The 24,427-nt window shown below is 41.8% G+C and overlaps 1 protein-coding gene across 1 annotated transcript in view; it reads right to left on the bottom strand.

The window, feature by feature from the left end:
- The window catches only part of KCNN2 (potassium calcium-activated channel subfamily N member 2), a 143,210-nt gene that overhangs the window by 96,899 nt on the left and 21,884 nt on the right, over window positions 1–24,427 (bottom strand). Inside the window, exon 3 of the mRNA XM_077911247.1 lies at window positions 4,879–5,297. Coding sequence (XP_077767373.1) covers window positions 4,879–5,297 — 419 coding nt within the window. The remainder of the gene's footprint in view (window positions 1–4,878; window positions 5,298–24,427) is intronic.

The following is a 24,427-nucleotide window of genomic DNA, read 5'->3' as shown; positions in this document are numbered from 1 at the left end:
ATTGAGGCACTCAGGTGTCCTAAAAGCTTCCTCCTTATAAAAAATATTGCTAAACTTGTTCTAATTTACTAAGAAGAGAATTTCTATGAAGGTATGAATCCTCCTTTAATATGGAGAGAATAGTGGGGTTCATTCAAATCCAAATCCCAAACCAAAGAAATAGGAAAGCTGTGTTGTATGAAGTACTGCAAATTTAACAAGAAGGAAGGAAGGAAGGAAGGAAAGAAGGAAGGAAGGAAGGAAGGAAGGAAGGAAGGAAGGAAGGAAGGAAGGAAGGAAGGAAGGAAGGAAGGAAGGAAGGAAAACATTTAAGGAAGGGTAAGATGTGAATGACATCTATCAAAATCAACTTTGTAAAAAATAGGGCTAATTTCTTTTATTCTTTGTATCTTACAAGTTACTATCTGGAGATTTTGTGCAGCAAAATGGGAAATCAAATGAAAAACAAAGTGTAGAAAATCTACTATCACAACACTGGTTAATGATTTTATTTTCTTTTGCACATTTGTACAATTAGGAAATGTTACCTTTGGAAGAGGAAAGCCTATCGATCCATTTAGTTTGCAATGAAGCAATTAAGACAAAAAGAAGTGAGCTGGTTGGCCTGAAGGCACACAGCCCCTCCACTGCACCAGTGGAATGAAATCCCAGTGTCCCAGTCCACAGTCTGTTCTCCCTCCCTACCCTGCCATGCCACAGTATGTTCCCATTATGTAACTGCTGGCGACAGACTCTCAGTCTTCATATGAAATGGGCAGTTTCCACTTTCTAGTGTCTTTTTTTTTTTTTTTTTTTTTTTATTTATTTATGATAGTTACAGAGAGAGAGAGAGAGGCAGAGACACAGGCAGAGGGAGAAGCAGGCTCCATGCACCGGGAGCCCGACGTGGGACTCGATCCCGGGTCTCCAGGATCGCGCCCTGGGCCAAAGGCAGGCGCCAAACCGCTGCGCCACCCAGGGATCCCTCTAGTGTCTTTTTATATGAACACAGGATTGGTCTTTCACTTAACAATCTCGGCATGTTAAAAAACATACATACTTTGTGCTGCTAGGAAAGTGTGGCACAGTTTGCCTTAGGCATTCTGAATGTAGTGAAGATGGGTTCAAACAGTTAAGATGGACCACTTTTGAAAAGAAAATGTATGGGATGTACACAGTTTTGAGGCCACTTATTTCTTGCCCTTGGGGAGCAGATGCACAAGGGACCACTCATACAAATGTACATACGGTTAAACTATGCTTTTACCCCCAATGTAGTATTACCTTTAATTTTCAACTAAGAGTAGTTTTCATAAACTGGGTTTATCAACTAAGATTTTCCATATTTTTCCATATTTCCAGATTTTCCATATTCTTCAAACTTTATAGGTACATCCACTCCAGAAAATATCATAAGCCTCTAAATACCATGACAGCTAGCAAACAAAGCCCTACCATAAGGAGTCTACTTTTGTTTGAAAAGAAAACTTTAATCCTTCAAATGCCACACCTATGAAGAGGTCTAAAAAAGATTGAGATACTTGATATTAAAAACTAATCACTACAGAATTTCTTATCAAATAGGCAGCAGACTTAACAAATATGCTAACCTCAGCTCCCTCCCTAAACCCCATTAAAATGACGGTAAATAATTTTAAAAGAGACAAAGAGCACAAACGCATAAGGACAGCAAGAATGAGTTGTAAGACAGTATTAAGAGAGCTCAAAAGCCAATGGACACATAATCACTGACTTACCTGACTTGAGAAAGGAGAATTCTAGACCAGGAGTGGTAAAAAATCATGAAGCAACCATACTGGAATTGAGAACCAACCCCCTATCCCGCCCAAAGACTCAGTAATCTTTGGTACCAGTACCTCTGCAATTGGAGATTGGGACAGAGCTTTAAATGTGAGGACAGCTTCATATACCAGCCACATAAAAGCAGTTAGATACCTAGATTCCCTTCTCCAGTTTTTGTAACTATAGTACCTTTTGCCAACTGGCAAAAGCCTAGAAGTTTGTTGTCTGGAGAGGCAAAACACAAGGTCAGTGGGTTGACTGCAGAGTATCAAGCATCATAGGGAGTAGGCTACTCTACTACAACTAGGAAAACAAAGGTTCACAAATTAATGGTTGAGACCTCTTCTCTGCCCTTTCAGTTCACGGTATGCTCTCACCTAGGCTTATACTCTCAAGGCAGGACAGGAGAAGCAACTTCCCATGCCTGTCAGATTGCTCAGAGGAAACAGAAAATACATCAAGATACTAAAATTGGTGTTCTGTACCCGCCACCCCCAATGATCCTGTTGGAAAGCCCACAGTTGACAGCTTTTAGATTTGCACAGAAAGTTCCACTCACTCAGCTCTTGAGTGTTTCACTGTCAAGTATGAACAGACAGTTAGGTTACCTAGCTACTCAAGGAAAGCTAGAAGCCAAAACCAACAGAAAAATGAATCTTTGGGGGAAACAGTACATATACAAAGGGAAAAAAAATCTCAAAAATTATCATTAACATCTATGAACACATAATGTGTCTAAGAACAAAAGTACAATGCTATTTTCTTCAAAGGGGGGCACTTAGGGACCAAAAATGAGACACTGGAAATTCATATACATTAAAAAGAAATTAAATTCCAACAGAAAGCATGGAAGATAAGACTAAGGTTATCTCCCACAGACAGAGCAAAGACAGAAACAGAAAAGAATATAAGAAAGAAAACAGAGAAATTATAGAACTAATACAGGAGGGCTAATATCCACACAACAAAACAGAGGAACAAAAATCATTAAATAATTCAAGAAAACTTCCAAGAACTAAAGGACATTAATTCCAAGATTGAACAGGCCCATTAAATTCCCCACAGTCCTCCAGATTAAAACAGATTCACACCAATATGCATCCTGCTGCAACTGTAGAACACTGATTCCAAATTTCCAAGGAAAAAAAGGATAAAAAAAATGAGAATAGTAACAGACGGATGGATCCTGGATGCCAAAGGAAAATAAAGCCTTCAATATTCTGAGCAAAAGTGATTTCCAATCTAGAGTTTTATATCCAGCCCCATTATCAAAGAAGCAGTAAAGAAGAATGGCCATTATCTGCAAACTCCCAAAAAAATCTCTCCCCCCCCTCCATGCTACCTTTTCTTAAAAGCCACTGGAAGATGAATTCTGCCAAAAATGAAGAAAAGGTGGAAAAAAACAGAGAAATGGGGTTCGAGAAAAAAGGTACCCAACATACAAAGATGCCAGAGGAAATCCCCAGTGTGATAGACAAGCAGGTTAGAAGTCAAAATTGGTTTTCAAGGTGAAATTGACAGACTGTTCAATATACACGGATCTGGCCAAAGAATACTGACATAATCTGGAAGAATGTAGGAAAAATAAAAAGATGTGCAGAAAGAGCAAAATGTTAATAAGATACTACACACTGTTCAATCACAAATGCGGTTCACATCGTCATGTGGATGTGAGTGTGGAATGTAGAGCATTGTTTACATAACTTCTTGGGAAGAATCTTAAAAGTAGTATTTATGTGTGAAAACAAAAACCTCAACTTTCATAAAATACTAGATGAAAAACCTAGTAGTCGTAGCAAAATAAGCAATATTATTCAGAAATATGAAGAGTAATCACCAGAAAAAAAAAAAAAAAGACTAAAAGATCTTTGAGTGGTTGCTTCTGGAAAATCAAAATGGGGAAAGGGAATTGTAGGTTTACTATTTTTGCAACAATTCTCATACGGATATTTTTTCTTCATTAAACCATCTGTGTACCTGCATACCTTTGAACCTGCAAAAGCTAAATTTAAAAAAAAAAATCCAGTGGCTACAAAGAACATCCTAATATTTAACAGTTCTATAAACTACTAAATCGGTCCTAACTGTCTATTGCTAATTTCAACTTGAATTTTCTTAACCAAGGTCACATGAGGTTCTCCCCTCATTAGGACAGAGGTCCTCCTATTTATGTAACAAATCTATTTTTGTTTGTTTGCTAAATGGCAAACAAACTAATTTTTTAGTTTGATGCTACTACTAATTAATTCAGATTCACTGGATGGCTCCTAAATTCTGAGAATGTGTGTCTAGCTCTAAACCACCAGAGCATCTCAGACAATAAAACAAATACATACCTCCCCTTCTAACTGCTGAGCTCAATAAAAAACCAAGTATTATACCTATAAGCTCCTTATCAGTAATCAGGTGGACACTGTGTTAAATAAGCACTGCAATCAACAAACCACACTGAGGTATTTCCTAAAGTTCAGACAGCCCCAATCACCACATTTCCACTAGATTTCTGTCTCAACAATAATCCATACTATGACCAAAATGAATCAGTATTACCATTCAACAGACATTTCAAATAGAAATCTCCTATAAAATTCTTAGGTCTCCAAATTTTGACACCAATTATAAAGACAGCCCTCACTGAAAACTCATCAAATCAGAAAGATAAATACATAATCAGGGCACTTGGGTGGCTCCATTGGTTCAGCGTTTGACTCTTGATTTCAGCTCAGGTCATGTTCTCAGGGTTATGAGATCAAGCCCCGAGTAGGGCTCCATGCTGGGCATGGAGCCTGCTTAAGAGTCTCTCTCTCTCTCTCTCTCTCTCTCTCTCTCTCTCCCTCTGCCTCCCCAAAATTCACTGCCCTCCTCTCGCACTCTCTCCCTCTATTAAAAAAAAAAAGAAAGAAAGAAAAAAAGAAAGAAGGACATAATCATCAAGGCATTACCGTAAGCACAAATGTTAAGTAAAGTTTTGTCAGGCTCGTTTAAAACACCAGAGAACCCAACATTTTGAAGAATGAGTCACTGCATGCCTCTGGTCTGAAATGTGTTCTTCCTCCCACTTCCAAATCACGTTCCCAGGAAAAGAAACAAACTTACCTTTCACAAGCTCGGACAGTCCATGCGGCAATTATCCATAACGAGATACTAAACACCAAGAGTACAGTTCCTGGACAGATAGTCATTAGAGTCTTCATAACAAAACGGGTATTGAAGTTTATCTTATTCAGTGCTCCGATGCTTCGAGAGGAGGCATCGGTGAAAAGTTTGCTATGTAAGAGCATGACTCTGGCGATCAGATAGAGTCTTAAGAACATCGGTATAGATAAAATAATGTCCACATCGGCGGTGGTTGTGGATGGGGCATAGGAGAAGGCAAGCCGGGCCGTCCATGTGAATGTGTAATTCCCAGGTATGGGATGGATAGCACACACCAGTATTTCCAAGCAGATGAAGAAAATACGCTCATAAGTCATGGCTATTCTCCAGTCATCTGCTCCGTTGTCCACCATGAACAACTGAAAAAATAAAGTAGAAAGTCAGCTTCAGTATGGCATGAATGGTCTACAAGGGTTAGTGCAGAGTTGAAAGATACATAACGCATGACTCTTAGCGACTGTGGCGAGCTAACGGGTGTAAAATGCTTAAATGCTAGCCAGGGACGCTATTTTGAGAAAATGGTCTTGGCACGAAAGGACAACTGCATCTGGCAAAAACCGAAATGAGAAACTTGCTCCATGGGAGCTGAAATTATTCTGGGGTCGATGCTCCCACAGGATTGGGTCAGTTACATCATTTTAAGAGAAGGGGTTTGGGGGCTGATGGGTACAGTGATCCTGCCTGGATGGAGCCGTACTGGACTTTGCCTTAGGAGGAATCTGTTCTCCTCATCAAGCGTCTGGATCTAACCCTTTCCTCATGTCTAACCATGTTCCAGGTGGGATCTATTTAAAGTGCCTCTGTGGTCAGCTGTAGCCTGTAATGCAACTGCACATGAGCGCCCTTACAGGAAATCTCATCTGCTTCGGGGACAAAATCACAAGGGACCACAGACAAATGGGGCAGAAACATTTCTTCCAGCTTCTCCACCTATTAGTCTACCTTCTCTTGTCTTCTCTTCTTCCTCAGCCTTCCCTTTGATTATTAACTCACTTCCAATCTTTCTTTAAAGATTCTTTTTTAGAAATTTCTAACACTCCTCACACCACAGTGAAAGAAAAAGGAAATAGATGTGTAAGTAGATAGAGAAAGAGACAGGCAGGCAGGGGGACAAGAAAAGGGACAGGAAAGAAAGTTTGCTGTCTTCCCTGGCTTCTCAGTAAACAGGTCCACCAGGCTCTGGGAGTCCGTAAACAACCAGAGGCATCTGGAACTGTGCGGTGACATTTCTGACTGCACAGTGACTTGTGGGGGCTCTGGCATTTAGAGCCAGGAAGCCAGGGGTGCCAACCACGCTGCAGTTCTGGGAGTCCCACGCACAAGAAGGACCTGTCTGCCAGAATGCCAGTGGCGCTCCCCCACTAAGAAAGATGACATATTCTGTGCCTTTTGGTAAGTAGGAGACTCTTGGGGAGCAGTAAGCAGAAAGCATGAGATGACAGTCACCCAAATGAGAACAGTGCCTCCTCAGGTAAATGAATCGCAAAGGAGGTGGGCAGAACAGGTCTGTTCCCTGGCTGGATCCCATGTACTCTGCTCTTCTAGAGTCAGGAAAGCCATCTTCCCATTTTGGCTACAAATTCTCATTCCAAGTTAATTAGTCTGCAGGGCAAGCTATTTCCCATGGTGCTAGTCCAACACTGCCATCGGTGGCACTTTGCAAGGACAGGAATCTGACAACAAAATTTACCTGGCACCTCGAGGAGGTGGATAACCAGCAGAATCTCTCATAAACATACCAAATTTTAACAAATTCAGTTAGATTGGGCAATATAATGGCTTGAGGCATATGCCTTTGTCAAAAGTTTTCATCTAGGGACCTTGCAATGTTTGACAAATGCTAATAAACATGGTATTTTTCCAGTTTCCAGTAAAGAAACAGATCACAAACACAGAGCAGGCCAAGTGGGCTATAGAAATATCCTTGCTCAGTCTCGCCACTTCCAATAGCTCGTTGGCATAAAGGAATAATATATACAAAAAGACTGTACTGATATAATGGTGGGAACCTGCTCAGCTTTGCACCAGTGAGTGTTTACTGGGTACTGTATAACTCTAAAGGAATGTGATCCCAAAATTTCTTAAGATGTTTACATCCAAAAGAATGTGCCCTCAAACTAGTTACTCTGAGAGGCTATATACATTCCAAAGATGCTGTCACTGCTCTCTTTAGAAACTGCTGTCAGGGCCTGGCACAAGTCACATAAGAAAAACAGTTCTGTTATTTAAATCCACATTTCCATTTCTACTGAAAACGGTATTACCCAGCTTGATTGTCTACTTTCTTCACCAAACTTGGCTCTGGATGCCTTGGCAAAAAAGTCAAAGCCACCCCCAAAAACTCCACCCCAAGACTCCAGATAGCCATAAGCTGTGCCACAGATTCTGCGTGCAATTCCAAGACAGCCTTTCCACATACCATTCTGGGCAAGAGCAGCATAAATGCAGAAGTACCTTCCGGGATCACTGGGGAAGAAATGCCAGGTTAGGCGGAGAATTTGGATACTGCTCCCCAAGAGTCTCCTAACCTTTCCAGGACTGGCCCTCCCTCCATTACTCACAACACACCTGCTCCTCTGACTGCCCATGCTGCTTCTCACCCATCACTTCACCTGGGATCTCACCAACAGCCTAAGCAGCCTCCCCTTTCACCTACAGGTGGGTCCGCCCAGGTAACCTCCAACCCTGGATTCAACATCCAGGCTGCTATAGGTGGACTGGGGCCACCTGTGCCTTTGTACTCAGCTGAACTTTCAGTATCCCACGGGACCATTCTCCCATCCTCCCCAGCAGCTGCTCTGAACCATCATCTTTTCCCCTCACCCTCTCTTGGCACCCCTCTCTCTCTCAACAAGCAGTGCCCCCAAGATCAGAAATGCCCTCTACTTTATAATTCAGCAAGTTGGTACTTGCCACATTTCACCTTTTTCTGCTTGTTTTCCTTTTCTTTTGTCCAACCTGTCTAAAGCAATACTGCACCCCAAACCAGGTCTTCTGCGCTGAGAACAGGGTTTCTGTGCTTCCTCCCTCAGCAGAGTACACAAGTAAGTGCAAATCTCAACTGTTTGTGACAAAGGAAAGCAAGCAAACAAGAACCCCCACTGGCTCTGCACTGCAGGTGATACTCATTTTCTCAACTTGCTTTCAGAATTCCCCCAACACACCGCCCATGGGGCTTTGGCCCCCACCAGCCCACTAACACTATTCTTGTTAAGGACACTTGAGATACCTTAATTATGAAATCTAGCCCTTCCATTTGACTTGTTACTTGATCTACCTGACATCAATCACCCCTTCCCACCTAAAAAAGAGCTCTTCTCTCGGCTTGTTTCATATATAGTTTTTTTTTTCCATCTCCTGCCACTGCGAAAGATCCAACCCTTTCCTTAAAAAAATCCACCTTTCTCCTCCCCAACCAAGTGCCGCTGCTCTACTATGTCCATCTCTGACTTCTATCATTCTGTCCTTTCTTGGGAGATCTCTTCCATGCCTTCCATCTCCACTACTAGAGTCTTCTACTGGCAGCTATCCTCCATCCTTTAATGACCTCTCTAAAATGTGCATGGTAGCAGTCCATCGTCCTCAAGATGAAGAGCATTCAAGAGCCCCCATTCTGCAATCTGCTTTTCCCTATCTCTTCAAACTCAGTGCCTACTGCCTCTGATTGCAGGGCTTCCAGAACACACTACCCCAATGGTGCTTCCATGTTTTCCCATGGCCTGAAAAGTCTTCCCACCTAGCAAATTCTTACTCCTTTAAGACCAAACTCCATGGTCACTTCTTTTCAGGACATTGGCCATGCCCTAGCCAAATCTATACATCCCCACTCCTCCGCTCCATGCTTCCTCTATGTGCCTCTTAATGGTGCTTATTGATACCAGAGGACAGTAACAATTTCTTGGGGTGGAAGATTACCACCCCTACTCATCAGTGAGGCTCCTCGAAGACAAGAACCACACTTATTAAATGAACTATCCTAACCACTGCATAGGTCCTAATGTTAATTGGATAGCTCACGGGAGATGGGACTAAAGCATAATACGAATGAAATAAATGTACATCATTTCTCAAATTTGTATACGACACATCCTACTAAATGCTAAGTCATTACAGCAACATAATTTTGCAATTCCACAGGAAGTCCAGAGAACATTCTTCTTCAGTAACTTCCCCAGAAATATCTTTTATCACAGAGTTGCTTTTCACCACAAGGGGCTTAATCGACACCTAAAATTAGTTTATTTTGGTTTCATTTTATCATGGTACCTATTTCAGTGCTAGAGTTAAGGGAGAAAAATTTTTTCTCTTCTACTTTTCACATAATCCCCAGCCTTAATGGCTGCTTATCCTTTTGTTTATCCTTTCATTTGCTAAATATCTAGTGTACTGGATACACACGATGCACCAGGTAATGTGCTACTAGCCATACAGCAGGATTTACAGCAGACAAGAGGTCAGCTCCATGAAGCTAACATTCACCAGGAAAGAGAGACAAAGTCAAGAGAGCAGACCTGGAGCAATTTAATAAAGTAATTATGTCTGTGGACACTGCCATAAAGGAAACACTCAAGAGATGAAATAGGGAAGAATAAACTGGAAGTGACAGCAGATGTGGGCATCAGGGAAGACACGTGGAGGAGTACCATTATCAGGAGAGCCCTGGATAAGATGGAGAGCCAGCCATATAAACAGCCAGGAGAAGAACTTTCTAGGCTGGGGAAACAGCACGTGGAAAGGCTGTGGGCTTCACAAAGCTTAGCGTGCTCAAGGAAATAAAAGGATGCCAGGGTGTCTGAAACTAGATGATGACCGGGCAGACTGGAAAGAGATGAATTTGAAGAGACAGATTGGGATCAGACGTGCAGGGCGCTGTTGGCCACAGTATTGAAACTGGATTTCATTCCAGGTGCAGCGGGAGCCCACCGAAGGGTATCAGGCAGGAGGGGGATATGATCCCGTTTATGGCTGTAGGGGTTCATTCTGACTGTAAGGGAAGCCAGGGGACACAAGGGAGGCTACAAGGGAGGAAGTTCTACTGCAGCTGATTGGTTGTAGTTAATATCCCTCTGACCTGGACTGGGGGGGTGGGGGTTGCCATGGAAATGGAGACAGTGGGCGTGCTAGAGATAGAGTTTGCAGATCTTGCTAGAACTTGCTGATGGGCTGAATGTGGGAGTGATAAAAGAAAGAAAAGAATCATAGGTGGCTGAGCCTATGAAAAACACAGTGGATGGCCTTGCCATTTCCTGACTACAGTGGGCTGGTGGGGGGGAGCAGGGGAGGAAAGGAAAGATTCTATGTTGGCCACCATCATCTGAGTACAGACGCCAAGTAGGCAGCAGTATATGCAAGCCACCGAGAAGCCCGGACTATGGGGATGAACTTGGAAGGTATCAGCATCTAGGTACTTTTCTCAGATGAGGTAGAAAGAAAAGGACAGGACACATGACCTGCAGAACCCCAAATGCAGAGGGCAGCTGGAAGGTCAAGCTGGTCTGTGTGCGAGGAAGACAGCAAAGTGTGTGAGGGGTCAAGAGTGGGGGCTGTCAATCGAAACTGCAAAACAATATACTTTCTGTACCCTTCTAAACACTGCAGTTATTCAACAACTGATCCCATGTCAAGCATTCAAACCCACCTACAAAAAGTATTCCGATTATATTCCATATGATCAATATATGTGATAGGATTCTTTTTAAATATTCATTTATTTATTTGAGAGAGAGAGAGAGAGAGAGCGCGCACATGAGCAGGATGGGGAGGGGCAGGAGGAGAAGTAGGCTCCTTGCTGACCAGGGAACCATCCCATGACCCTGGGATCATAACCTATATGATTGGTTTTTAGCTCACTTTTGAGGGACTTAGAGTAATCCCAATGACAGATACTAAAACATCTTTATATTCATTTTTCATGTGGATGTTCATAAGACAGGTTTTAAAAAGCAGACATGACAGTTGACCATGCTCACCTTCCAGAGCTGTGGTCAACAGTCTTCACCACAGGTCTAGGGTAACCTGCAGGCATAACACAGAATGTGTCCCCAGAAAATACCCTCCCACAAGATTCATCTTCCCAATGCAACTGTTTTATAACTGCTCTGATGCCCAAAACATTATATTCAAAGCCCACTTTCCAAGAGGAATTGGCAGTGAGTGTCAGTAGCAGGAAGAGGGTCTGGAGTGTAGTGAGAGAGGCCTGCCTCAGGATCAGGTCACCTGCTGGCATCAGGACCTCTGCTGAGCCAGCTCTCTGGATGGAGGGGCTCTGATGCAGAAGCCCTCACTGCCTTCTCCATGGGCTTTTCCCCCTCAATGAGGGGTCAGATCTGGGACAATGTCTTACACAGCCTGCATTTCCTTTCTAGTAAAAAACCCCGGGCAGTGCTCAGCACAAAAGTGGTGCTTGAAAACACAGATACTGAGGAGCGCCTGGGTGGCTCAGCAGCTAAGCATCTGCCTTTGCCTCAGGTCATGATCCTGGGGTCCTGGGATCAAGTCCTGTATCAGGCTCCCAGGCTGGAGCCTGCTTCTCCCTCTGCCTATGTCTCTCATGAATAAATAAATAAAATCTTTAAAAAAATACTGAATAAAAATGCAGTCATGGATACAAGTAAATATAGATGCAATAGCCAGAAAAAGTAAATATAGGTAAACTAGTCGGGAAAATTCTATAAAGGAACAAAAATAATAAGGGAGAAGATACCCCCATAGATTATTAAACAGTCATAATTAAAACCATGTGCTACTGGCATATAAAATAACTGAGAGACCAGAGGAATAGAACAGAAAATCCAGGGGATCCCTGGGTGACTTAGTGGTTCAGCACCTGCCTTTGGCCCAGGGCGTGGTCCTGGTGTCCTGGGACTGAGTCCCACATCGGGCTCCCTGCATGGAGCCTGCTTCTCCCTCTGCCTCTCTCTGTCTCTCGTTCTCTGTCCCTCATGAATAAATAAATAAAATCCTTAAAAAAAAAAAAAGGACAGAAAGTCCAAAACTGACCCAATACCCTGAGAATTTCATAGAACCATAAAGGCTGACAATTACATCAGGGAGGACAATAGAGTGTATTGAAAAATAATTTGAGAACAACCATGTAGCCATGTGGAGAGATAGGAATTTGAACCAGTGCCTTATAGCAAATACGTCAAGAAAAAACCCAGGTGGATAAAAGATTTAGATATTAGAAAGATTTAAAAAATGAAACTACTGACATAAGAAATCACATAAAAGGTGTCTGGGTGGCTCATTGGTTAAGCATCTGCCTTCAGCTCAGGCCATGATCTCAGGGTCCTGAGATCCAGTCCCTACATGGCTCCTTGCTCAGTGGGGAGTCTGCTGTTCCCTCTCCCTCTGCCCGCCTCTCCCTCTGCTTGTGTGCGCTCTCTTTCTCTCTGTATATGTCAAATAAATAAAATCTTTAAAAACAACAAGAAATCATGTAAGAATTGTTTTTGTAAGCTCACAAAAACAAAGGCCTTTTAACTGACAAAAACACCAGAGCCTTAAAACATGGATACATTTAACTACATCAAACTTCTGTTTTCTGTACCTGGTCTTAACTATAATAAAAGGAAGTTAAAAAGACAAATACCATGTGGGGAAAATATTCACAACTGTTCATACAAAGGACTCATTTCCCTAGTATATGTAAGTTCCTACAAGTCCTTAAGAGACAAGCAGTCCACCCCCCAAAAAATGGATAAAGGATATAAACAGGAGGTCATGGAAAAGGAACTCAAAAATTTTTAAAAATATTTTATTTATTTATTTGAGAGAGTGAGAGAGAGAGAAAGAGAGAGAGAGAGAGCAAGAGTCGGGGAGGTGCAGAAGGAGAGGGAGAGAGAATCCCTGGGTGGCTCAGTGGTTTAGCGTCTTCCTTTGGCCCAGGGCGTGATCCTGGAGTCACCGGGATCGAGTCCCACGTCGGGCTCCCTGCATGGAGCCTGCTTCTCCCTCTGCCTGTGTCTCTGCCTCTCTCTGTGTGTCTCTCATGAATAAATAAATAAAATCTTAAAAAAAAAAAAAAAAAAAAAGGAGAGGGAGAAGCAGACTCCCCTGCTGAGCAGGGAGCCTGATATGGGACTCATCCCAGGACTCCGGGATTGTGACCTGAGCCGATGGCAGATTCTTTACTGACTGAGCCCCCCAGGTGCACCTAAAAATGTCTCTTAATGTCTCTTAAACCTTTAAAAAAAAAAAAAAAAAGATGCTCAACCTCAATCATTGGAAGAAATGATTTTTTTGACCTGTTATGTTGCAAAAAGATCAAACAGCTCTGTAACACACTATGCTAGTAGACGGATGGGGATGAAGCTATGCTCATACATTGTAGGTGGAAGGATACACCCATATGACTCCTGAGGGGGGCAGGCTGCCAGGTCAGAAAGGGACACAATCTTTGACCAACCAATTCCACTTCTTCAAGTGAAATGTTTCCTATTGATATATTTGCCCATGTGACTGTCAACATAGAGGATCGTCTGTTAGAGCATCGCTTGTATATTAGCAAAAGATTAGAAATGATCTAAATATTCATTACTAAGAGAAGGGGTTCAACACATTAGGGACTTCTACAAAATGGAATAGCAGGGTATTAGAACAAGATAAGGAAAACCGTTAAATGCTATTGAAGAAAGTGATCTAGGAGGTAACTGGGTTTAACAGCTAACACAACTCTACTACTTGTATAGTTAAGGGGGAGAACGTATATTTCTATGTGCATAAAATAGCTCTGCAAGAATATTCTAGAAACAATGATAAGTATGGCTTAGGGGAGCTGAACTGAGTGGCAGGGGATCAGAAATGGAAGGGGGACATTCAATTCCACAATCTTGAATACCTTTCTATTTCAGAGCCATGTAAATAAATAAATTTTATTAATTAATAGGTTAATTAATAAAAATAAGGAATCATTATTGGTACCCAAGAGATAAAGGAACAGTGGGAAAAAATCAGGTCGTGAGACATTCATAAGCATCCTCACAAACAGTCTCCATGTGGAAGACTGCAAAACCAGAAAGCCCTAGCCACAAATACAAGCTACAGAACAAAACACAGCGAATCCAACTTATATCTAAAATATTCTGCTGCTAAATGGAACCTTGAACCATGACATTACATAACTGTTTCTAGCAGCACGAACAAAAATAAATAAGCTTTCTTGGTTAACCTTTAAACCAAATATTCAATAAAACCAAGCTCTCTCTTTTTCACCCCGTTCGGTTATTGAATGCTTCTATTTGTCAAATTGTGTGACTACAAAGATTAAAAAGCCTCTCGGTGTTTGATGAGGAAGAGAAATACAAATGAATGTTTACAGTGCCTGTGGAAACAGCCCCAGCAGAGGAGGGACCAGCGGAGGAGGCTCCCTCATGGGACAGGACATGGTACCTACACACCTCCCTTCCTCTCCTGGATCGTTCATGAAAACCAGGACCATGGCCTTCCAAGTTCAATTCTAGGATATCAGCAGGATAATGGTCCCCAAGAAAATTCAGGGCAATGTGTTCATCTGAAAAAAAAAAAAACCCTTCCTGAGAAACTGGCTTTTGTATAAAAATGAGTAAAAAAGCCACTACAGACACAAGCCAAATAATGAGTCTCTTTACTGAAGTCTGGCCAAGACTAAGTCAACACCGAAGTGAGAACATGACTGCCCATCGCAGATTGGCCAAAGGACAAACAGGGAAAGAGAGAAGTCTTTTCAACGGCCTCATTAAAATGTCCTACATGACCCTCCGCCCAGAACCGTAGGAGGCAGATAGAGGAGAGCTATGTTCAGAATTCATGTTCAATGTCCAGTCCTGAGCAAAGAAACAAACAAACAGCACTGGTATTTGTCATTCTCTTGCCCCAGGCCTGTTACCTTTCCTGGCTTTTGGAGCCTCCCGCACACTTGCACTGCCCTGAGAGATTCCTGCCTCTAAGAAGGAGGATTTCAGAGCCAATGTAGTAAAGTCATATTCACTGGAACTGCTCACTCCTCCCTGGGCAAAGCGTGTGGGCAAACCAACTTGCCTGGAATGCAGGAAACCAAAGGCTCAGATTCCAGATATTCTAACTTGTCATATGACCTTGAGAAGTCATTTAAACTTCATGGACCTTATTTCCATCATCTGTCACATGGAGATAATGTGCTGTCTCTGAAACTGTTTGTGATGAACACACATTGTACATCATGGATCACCTGTCAATCGGCTAACCCAAAGCCATTCCCATCCCTCTCCTCCCTCGGTCGTCTCCATTCCAGAAATACCCATGTTCCCACACTCTTTTGCAGGTATGCGTAGCCATGTGATGCAGCTCTGACCAGAAGTCAGAAGCAAAAGATTGTTGGAGGACTAATTAGGTGGGCTTTGCTTTTTTGGGTAGGATTAACAGCTGGCTGGCAATGCTCTCTCTTCCTTCCCTTCCTCTAACCCCAAACAAGAGGTGATGCTGGGTATGCAGCAGCTGTCTTGTGACCATAAGAAAAAGGCCACAAGAATCACAGGAACGCCAGCCCCAACATCTGAAGCCACTGAGCCAGGAATCAATCGTCCTATTTGTGCGAGCCACTCACTGTTAGCTGGGGGTTTTCCCCCATTTGAGCAGCCAAAAGTCACTGCTACATTTAACTTAATACACATTGAAGTGCCGTGTGAGGCTCCATAAAAGATAAAGAATAATCATTAATTAAAACACTTCATGGAGAGAACGGCCAAACAATTCAAAAGGGATGCATCTCAATTATTGGAATTTAAAGCACAGTAACTATTGAGCAGTGGAGTTACTTCTGGGCGGGTGGCTTTGGTTCATGCCTTTTAAATATCAACCAACTGCTCAGAATATCGTGTAGTGTGACTCATAGGAAACACACACACATTTTGGAGCCAGAGAGGCTTGGATTTCATTTCTGGCTTGACCACTTACTAGCTAAACGGTGGTGTGCAAGATACTTAATCTCTCCAAGCGTTGGTTTGTTCATCTACAGAAATTTAAAATACTGTCAATCTCGTGTGGTTTTTGATGAGGCAAGAGCCACTCTGCTGACCTGAATAAAAGTGACCCTATGAATAAGTAATAGTATTCCATGAGCCTTCATGGCAGAGGAGGAAGGGAATTTGGTAAGGAAGGTCATTAAAGCAGTTAGTGTTGAAAAGAGTTCTAGAAACTTCCATTGGCCCTGTTTTTAAATGAATTCTTATCGTTTGCTCAAACTGGGAGTTTCTGAAATTCTCTCCTCCTGACTTACACAAGAGCTCTACCTACAGACCAAAATCCTAGAACTACCTGCTGAGGTCCAGCAATAGGTAAGGTTATCATAAATCTATACCCTGCTGCTCTTACAACTTATTTAAAATCTTCACTCCCTTTCATGTGGCTTTTCTCAACTGTGTCCACATCTCCTGCAGCCCTTGGGCATTTTACACTTGGTGATGTATTACCAGGCAATTTTTCTCATGCAGCCTGGGAATCTATGTAAGTTCACTCTAGAAATTACTTCTGAACTTCTCCAGAAAGCGAAAAGAATTCTTCTTCCCTCCTTGGCTTCTCCCAACAGTGATGTCAGAGAAAACGCTAAGGTGAATGGTTGAGGAGCCTGTGCTCTAGGATCCAGATTCTGGCAGATTTATGTCCCATTTTACTTTCCACCTCTGACTAGTTCTGTGATCTCAGGAAAATGACTTAAACTTTCCACAAATCTCAGTTTTATCATTCAAGGAGGGTCTAATCACAGCATCTCTCTCATGGAATCGGACAGTGCTCAACAAATGTTAGTTTCCTTCATAGTAATTCATGTCAGTACTGGGACCACAGCTGGCCTCCCATGAATGAATGTACTCTTAATGAACTATGGAGTAAGATGAGAAGGACAGACATACTGACACAAATACAGAGTATTTATAGCTACTGGAAAGGATAAACCACCAGATTAGAGGAAATGAGAAACTGGAATAAAATTCTTCCAGGGTCACTTTTTTTTTTAACTAGTTTTTCATCAACAACACTTATGTTGACCATATATACCATATATACATTTTTGAGAAGTGTCCTTAAATCATTTTGGTGGTTGGTAGGGGATAAATCTTAAGCAAAGTAAAACAGGTGCAGCAAGTCCTAAAAAGCCACGAGATAACTAAATATGAACCAACTCCGCTGATTCGAAAAATTCAATCCAAAATTATAAAAACCGCATATTTTCATTTGAAGCATTATAGTAATTATTGCTGCATAGCTAAAATGTGTTATCATCCCCTTAGTTTTTTTAAGTGCTTAAAAAGCTAGCTAAAAGCCAGTCACATTTATTATCTCATTGTCCCTTATAACAGTCCAATTAAAGGACAGACAATTGAAAGAACTTGGTCACGGTCACAATTACGAATTACTGGGGGGGGGGGGGGGGGACGCAGCTCAGGTTCATGCCTTCCAGCATTCACATCCTTTGATGAGGGCATCAGGCTGAACTGAAAGGTTGGATGCAGATCAAATATTTATAAAGCAAACGCTTCCCCACTAATTTACATTATGATTTCTAAAATGTCACATCTTCACTCCCTGATGATCCTGGGTGACGGTCGTTGTTTGGACCTCCTATTTCTCTAGCAGGAGCAAACACTTGAATAAACCCGCACGTTGCACTCAATGTCCCATGGTAACAGAAATAGACTGCTTCCTAGTTCAGGCTTTCTCCAACTCAGATATCCTTCATCCTTGATGCATTTTTTTTCTACCTTTGGTTGGACAGAGCCTCAAACTGTACACAGTACTTGAGATGAAATTTGAGAGCTGTTTTAAAGTGTGTCTGACTCACTATATGTTTATAGGGCCAGGCACTGCTTTGACCTGTTAGCGTGTGTTCATGGACTTAAAACAGATAACCACTCAAGAAGGTAAATACTGTTATCATCATCCCCATTTTAGGAATGAAGAAACAGGGTCAGGGGTTAGAGAATGAGCCAACGTTGTACGGTACTGAAGGAAAAGGCTAGAATATGAACCCAAGCAACCCAGCTTCACAACGCGTGTCCAGAGTAAAAAGACTGCTGCCCATCACTTAGCCAGTCATAAAACAATTTTAGGGGTGCCTGGGTTGGCTCAGTTGGCTGAGCATCCGACTCTTGGCTTAGGCTTAGGTCATGATCTCAGAGTCCTGGGACTGAGCCCCACATCCTGTTCTGCACTCAGCGGGGAGTCTGCTGGAGACTCCCTCTCCCTCTGCCCCTCCCCCTCCAAGTGCATGTGCATGCTCTCTAAAAATAAATAACAATATCTTCAACAAAAAATAAAACAAGTTTAAGAACACACACAACACAGTAACAACATCAGATGAACCTATATGTTATTGACAAGTCTGATTATCTAGGGCTCTAGCAGGTAACCAAGGAGAAAATGTATCAATAGAGAAGCAAACAGCATTGAAGGAAGGAGAATTACTACATTTTGTAAATCAGTTGTAGCTAGAAGTAGTGGCAGAGAGAAAAGGCACTCAACATACACACACACACACACATACACATACACACACACACACACACACACACAGTAAAAAGCAGATTGAAGGTCTCAAAAGACCGAACAATCTTCTACAGCTCAATCACCAAAAGGACATCAGCGCATTATAATACAATGCAGTATTTCATGTTCCAAAAAGTAATGCTGACTTTTAACACAGCCTCCATGAGATTCAACAGATCCTCTTCTTGAAATCAAGAGTGTACAAAATCATTATACCTATGTCTACATTTTAGAAATGCTTCGACCTAGACTGTTAAAATAAAAATTGATGTGAAATAACTGATTATCCTCTCCTTCAAAGTTCTACAAGGAAATGAGTCAGCCTAGCTGTCTCCACACAGGTAAGCTACCTTTTTCAAGGAGGAAAAAAAAAAAAAGGTGAAGGGTGTTTTCAGACACAAAGATTAAGAGCAGAAGTGGTTACTCCAAGACATGCTAAGAAGGAAGAAAAGTGAGAAGGAAACCAAATCCAGAAGGAAGGAGCTTGAGGAGCCAAGAAACAGGTCAGATGCTAGTAAGGCTGAATAAAAACTGACTGTAAATCATTACTGTCAATAACATAATCATAATGGGCTAATTTGAAGAAGGTTGGAAAAGATATAAATAAAATCTTGGACATCAATAATGTAGATGGAGGGAGGAAAGGGGATTAGAATGGAGGTTTCTAAGGGTCATCGCATTGTGTGGAAGAAGAGGAATTCTAATTTCAGACATCACTAAATATATATATTTGCTAAAAATTAAAGAGTAACCACTAAAAGAGAGGAAACAAATTGTGTAACATCCAAGGTGTTGGGGGGGGGGGGGAAGAATTTTTAAAAATCCTCACATCACCCAACATAAAGAAAGAAAGGAGAAAGATAGAAGCAGTGGGAAACATTTTGAAGTCAAAATAAATATCAGAAATAGGCACCATAATAACCGTTGCTATAATGAATGTAAATGAACCAGCCTCAGCCTATACATCCAAAGTATGATGCTGAGTGGGGAAAAAAGCAAGTTGTAAAATAACAGGTATAGCATAGCATCTATGTGAAATGTAAAGAATTACAAATACTATAGATGGGTTATAAAGACATTAACATTTAGTGAACATATAAAACCATGAGCTGGAAGGCTACGCACACCATTCTGAATGGCAGGTGCCTCTATGGGTATGAGGAGAAAAATGTGATTGGGAAGAAAATGAAGAACAATTCATCTTTGACTCTGATGTTCTTTTTCACCTAGAGATAAGATCTGGAGGGAAAAGGAAACAAAAGAGCCCTACTGCTGACAGGCAGAAAGCAAGGAAGCCTCTGGGAAGGAACCACTTCTGAAATGTCAGGGAAGCTCCTCTGAGTCTCCCTCCCAGCGTGGGGCTCCAGGCCTTTCTTCTTTCCTTTCTGGCGGACAACAAAAGGTTCTGTTGGAACTGAAACCAGGGAAGAAGATGTGAAGGAGGAGTCTCCAGAATGATTCTTGGAGCTTAAGTGCTCAGTCTTGGCAACTGGGTAAACATCCCAGAGGCCCAGGATATGAGAGCCCAAAGCCCAAAGTACAGACCACAAGGAATAATTTTTTTAGATCTTTTTTTAATTTGAAATTTTTCTCAAGTTAGTTCCAATGGAGCATTATGAAACACATTAAACCCAGCCTGGTGACAGTCAAGGTTAAGAAAAGTGTACTACACTGTAGCTTAGTGTTTAATTCCTCAAACTTCCTTTTTAAAAAACATTCTACTTTACTCTTCTGTGGCTGCCATGCGCTGTTATATTAATAGTTACTTTCCTGATTTTAAAAACAACACAACGAAATAAAACATTAAGCGTCAAGTCTGTTACAACTAGCCATGCCTGTAATTAACTGTAATTAAGTCCAAATCATGACTCCCAGCTCGGAACACCTACACGGTCAGACCCATCAGTCAGGGCTGGTACTGGTGATTTGTAATAAAGCTTAAACCTTATCAATTTGTATGCTTTGAATTTAAATCAGTCAGGTATTTTTTTCTTACTGTTTCATTAAAAGGGAAATAATCAGGGCACAATGAAGTTTGGTTTTCTCCAGAACCCATAGGAGGTCCAGTTTTCTACCCTAACGCAATGGGAAGTGACACATATCCAGTCATGACTGGATCCCATGATCACCAACTGGCCTGACATATAAGTATTGATTGATCCTAAAGGTAGAATGCAGAAAGTAAGGAATGTAGAAAGTAAAGCCCCACATACTTCTTCTCAAGGAAGGTTCCCCATCAAAAAAAAGAACCACCAACCTTGCTGATAAATCAGTGGTGGTACATAGAGGGTAGAATTGGGGCACCTGGATGTTTAGTTGGTTAAGCATTTGCCTTTGGCTCAGGTCCTGATCTCGGGGTCCTGGGATCCAGCCCCAAGTTGGGTTCCCTGCTTCTCCCTCTGCCCCTCCCCCCAGTTTGTGCGTGCTCGCTCACTCGCTCTCTCTCTCTCTTCCTCAAATAAATAAATAAAACCTTTTTAAAAATAGAGAGGAGAGGGACACCTGGGTGGCTCAGCAGTTGAGTGTCTATCTTTGGCTCAGGGCATAATCCCAGAGTCCCGGGATCAAGTCCCACATCAGGCTTCCTGCATGGAGCCTGCTTCTCCCTCCGCCTATGTCTCTGCCTCTCTCTGTGTGTGTCTCTCATGAATGAATGAATGAATAAATGAATGAATGAATGAAATGAATGGAATCTTTTAAAAAATAGAGGGAAGATTCTGTGGTATAAGAATTCTGACAGGCAGAATTAATGTATTTGTGGTCACTTAACCACCTAGGTCTTTACCTTATATATATGACATCATCTGTCCCTTAAATTCCTTAATGTTTACATTAAGGACACAGCGATTAAGAATCAGAGAAAGAAACCCCCGCTCAATCCTTCAGACGGCAGGAATTTTAAAGTTCCCTATTCCTTTTGAACACGTTAAATTCAAAAGTAAGACTACTGCCAAGATGTGATACTGAGGATACGTGATTGTTAAATTGGCAGAGAATACACACAAATCTGAGGAAAAATAAATAAAAGAAACCAGTTTATTGTATATTCCTACACTCTAAAATTTGGAGAGAAAACAAAAAGATTGCTTAGCCTATCATAACTAAGATTTCAAATTTTATGGGGCAAACATTTTGAGCCTATACTACAGGTCAGATCATAGTAGAGACACAAAATCAACAAAATTGTCCATGATGTCCAGGAGCTCACAAGTCAGGAGACCAAAATCTATAAACAACCGTTTAAGTTCCGTTGAAAAGGCTCAACCACACTTGGGCGATTGTGCTCCTGGGCCAGTCACTTCTGTCTACTTCACTTTCTGCAGTAAGATCATAATCCTACTTCACTAAGTTATTAAATGACTACAAGATAACCCAAGTACAGCCCTTACATGGTCCCTGACACACAGAAACGACTGAACAAATATTACCCGGGGCATCCTCACCATGACTTATAACAGTAGTAGATCAGTACTGGTATATTATATGATGCTAACATAGGAGAAGGACAAACTAGGTCAGGAAAAGCTTGCCAGAGAGAGAGACCTGAACTGGATCCAAAGGCAGATGGATGTAAGTAGTAGATTCCAGAAAAAAAGGTGTAGCATATACACAGAAAACTGAAAGAACGGCAAGGCTTTCTCCCAACAGTTAAGGAAGGTTCCAATGAGGGGTCTGCATGTCTGTATACAGGGGTAGGATGGGCTGCCCTTAACAAATTATGAGGCTGCAGGGGTGGGAGAGATCAGATCACAAAGAACCTTCCAGGGGGCGCTTGGGTCGCTCAGTTGGCAGCATCTGCCTTTGGCTCAGGTTATAGCCCTGGGATTCTGGGATCAAGCCCCATATCAGGCTCTCTGTTGTCCCTCTTCCTCTCCCTCTCCCCCTAATTTGTGCTCGCTCTCTCTCTCTCTCTCTCTCAAATAAATAAAATCTTTAAAAAATCATTCATTCATTCTTAAAACACGAACCAATCTGTGCACGTCAAACAGCATAATGAAGACAGTTTCCTTAACGATTACTTTTGAAATGGAGTAACTTCTTCATTCAAGGCTTCAGAGTTTATCTGCACAGAGAAGGAAACATGAATGATCTGTTTCAGGTAGCAAAAAAGGGATGGCAAGTATGTGTCACCCAGGTCACTCACTTCCCTATCCTCTCCTCATGGCAGCTATAAGTAACCAATCAAGGTCTTGGCCAGTCTGGCCCTTCTGGGGGCTAAAGAATCATTCTCACTTCCATGCTACTACAGACAGTGACCAACAACTGAGAGGAGTTAAGAGAGGAAACCTATTTGCTACAACCAGCTAGAATCATCCATATCTCCTTCCCAAGAATCTTTCCCTGGACCACCATGCCATGTGGTTTGGTTGAGATGTATGTAGCTCCACTAGGGAAATATGTGAAGAAGTTGTCCGATCTGAATAAGGGGCTAAGGTGGGAATCCCAAAGTACAGCGCAGGCTCAGGCACCATCTGGGTTTTATTATAGTCCTCAGTGATCTTCTACCTCACCTTTGCGGATCATTAAATATTGGCTTCAACCCCATCTCTGTGGGTCTTTCTGAACACCTGTGTAGAGACTGATGAAAAGGACTCAATAAAACATATTATACAGGACAATTAGTTATGGATAAAAATGGTTCTACCACAGTCTCCTTGCATCATCTTGGGTGAACTGGAATCATGTAAAATTCAGAAGAAATGACTTCCTTTATTTATTAAAGTAAACTAAATGTCTGAGCATTGTCAGTTTCACATGGTTACTTTGTTACAGTGGTTACTAACTGGACATGGAAAATGGTGCTTTTCTCGAATATTCCAGGTGAAATCATTTGAAAACAGTAAAGGCTGCGGTTGCAAAAGAAAAGAAAATGCAAAGGTAGAGATGTGGATTTCAGGCTCAATCTTGCTACTCACTAGCTGAAATAAGAATTATAATCTAAAAAAAAAAGAATCACAATCTAGATTAAATGAGACAATATGTATACATATACTTACACTGTGCCTGTTCATAGGGAGTATAGGACACATATTGCCTATTTAGATACATATTAGTGCTTTTACCTTTCCAAGGAATAGTCATAAAGCTGTAGCTAACAAACCCTGTCTTCTCTCTTATCCTGTTCATCAATTAGTCATGTCTGTGGTCTTCTATTCCCATCCCATGCCCACTCAAAAGCATTAAGGATGTTTATTAAGTCTTCTATTATCTTGCCTTTGCCTCACCTTCTCTTCTAAGACCGTATTTCTCCTCAGGCAGTCAATCTTCAGTATATTCCCTAAGGAATATCACTTCATCTCATCATTACCTTTGTTGTCAAATCTAATTTTTGAGATAATCCCCAAATACTATAGGAGATAATTACCAAATTCAGAGTTGACACATGCAGACTTCATTGTAGCCTCGAGGCTCCAATTCAGGAACAGGAGACTTTACTAAGAAAACCTAGCCAACCCCTTACTGTAATGGCACAAAACCCAAAGACACAGTCCTTCCACTGGATGTCACAGATTGATTACTGTAGCTTAACACCCAGGAAGACTAGAAAACACTTTACCAGGACATGCATTTGTTCCTATTAATCTCAACTGCTAGACTCAAGAAGGCTCACATATTCAACCGTGACACTAAACACAAACAGCCCAAGCACAGGCTCTGAACATGAGCAGCTCCAATCACATGAGTTGAACAGAAGCAAGCTGCTATCCTGGGAGTGACTGATTTCCAGAGATGGACACATGACAGGCATTTTTGAGAGCAGCTGCCATCTATCTGTTTGTTTTATGGCAGGAAGCTGCAAAAATGGACGAGGGACTAAAAGTCTCTTATTAAACATGAGAACTACAGATTCCTGAGAAAGGAACTGTCTCCCAGGTGCTTTTTCTCTGTTGGCGTTCTCTCTTAACCTCCAGAGAAAGAGGCATCTCTGCCCCCTGCCTAAAGGCAGTTATTTGGGTCTGCTAGTGTGAGCATGTGAACCCAGAGAACACAA

This window comes from Canis aureus, chromosome 10 (genome assembly GCF_053574225.1).
Source record: "Canis aureus isolate CA01 chromosome 10, VMU_Caureus_v.1.0, whole genome shotgun sequence".
Classification (NCBI taxonomy): domain Eukaryota; kingdom Metazoa; phylum Chordata; class Mammalia; order Carnivora; family Canidae; genus Canis; species Canis aureus.
Note: the sequence above shows the minus strand (reverse complement) of the source record. Positions and strands in the feature narration are given on the sequence as shown.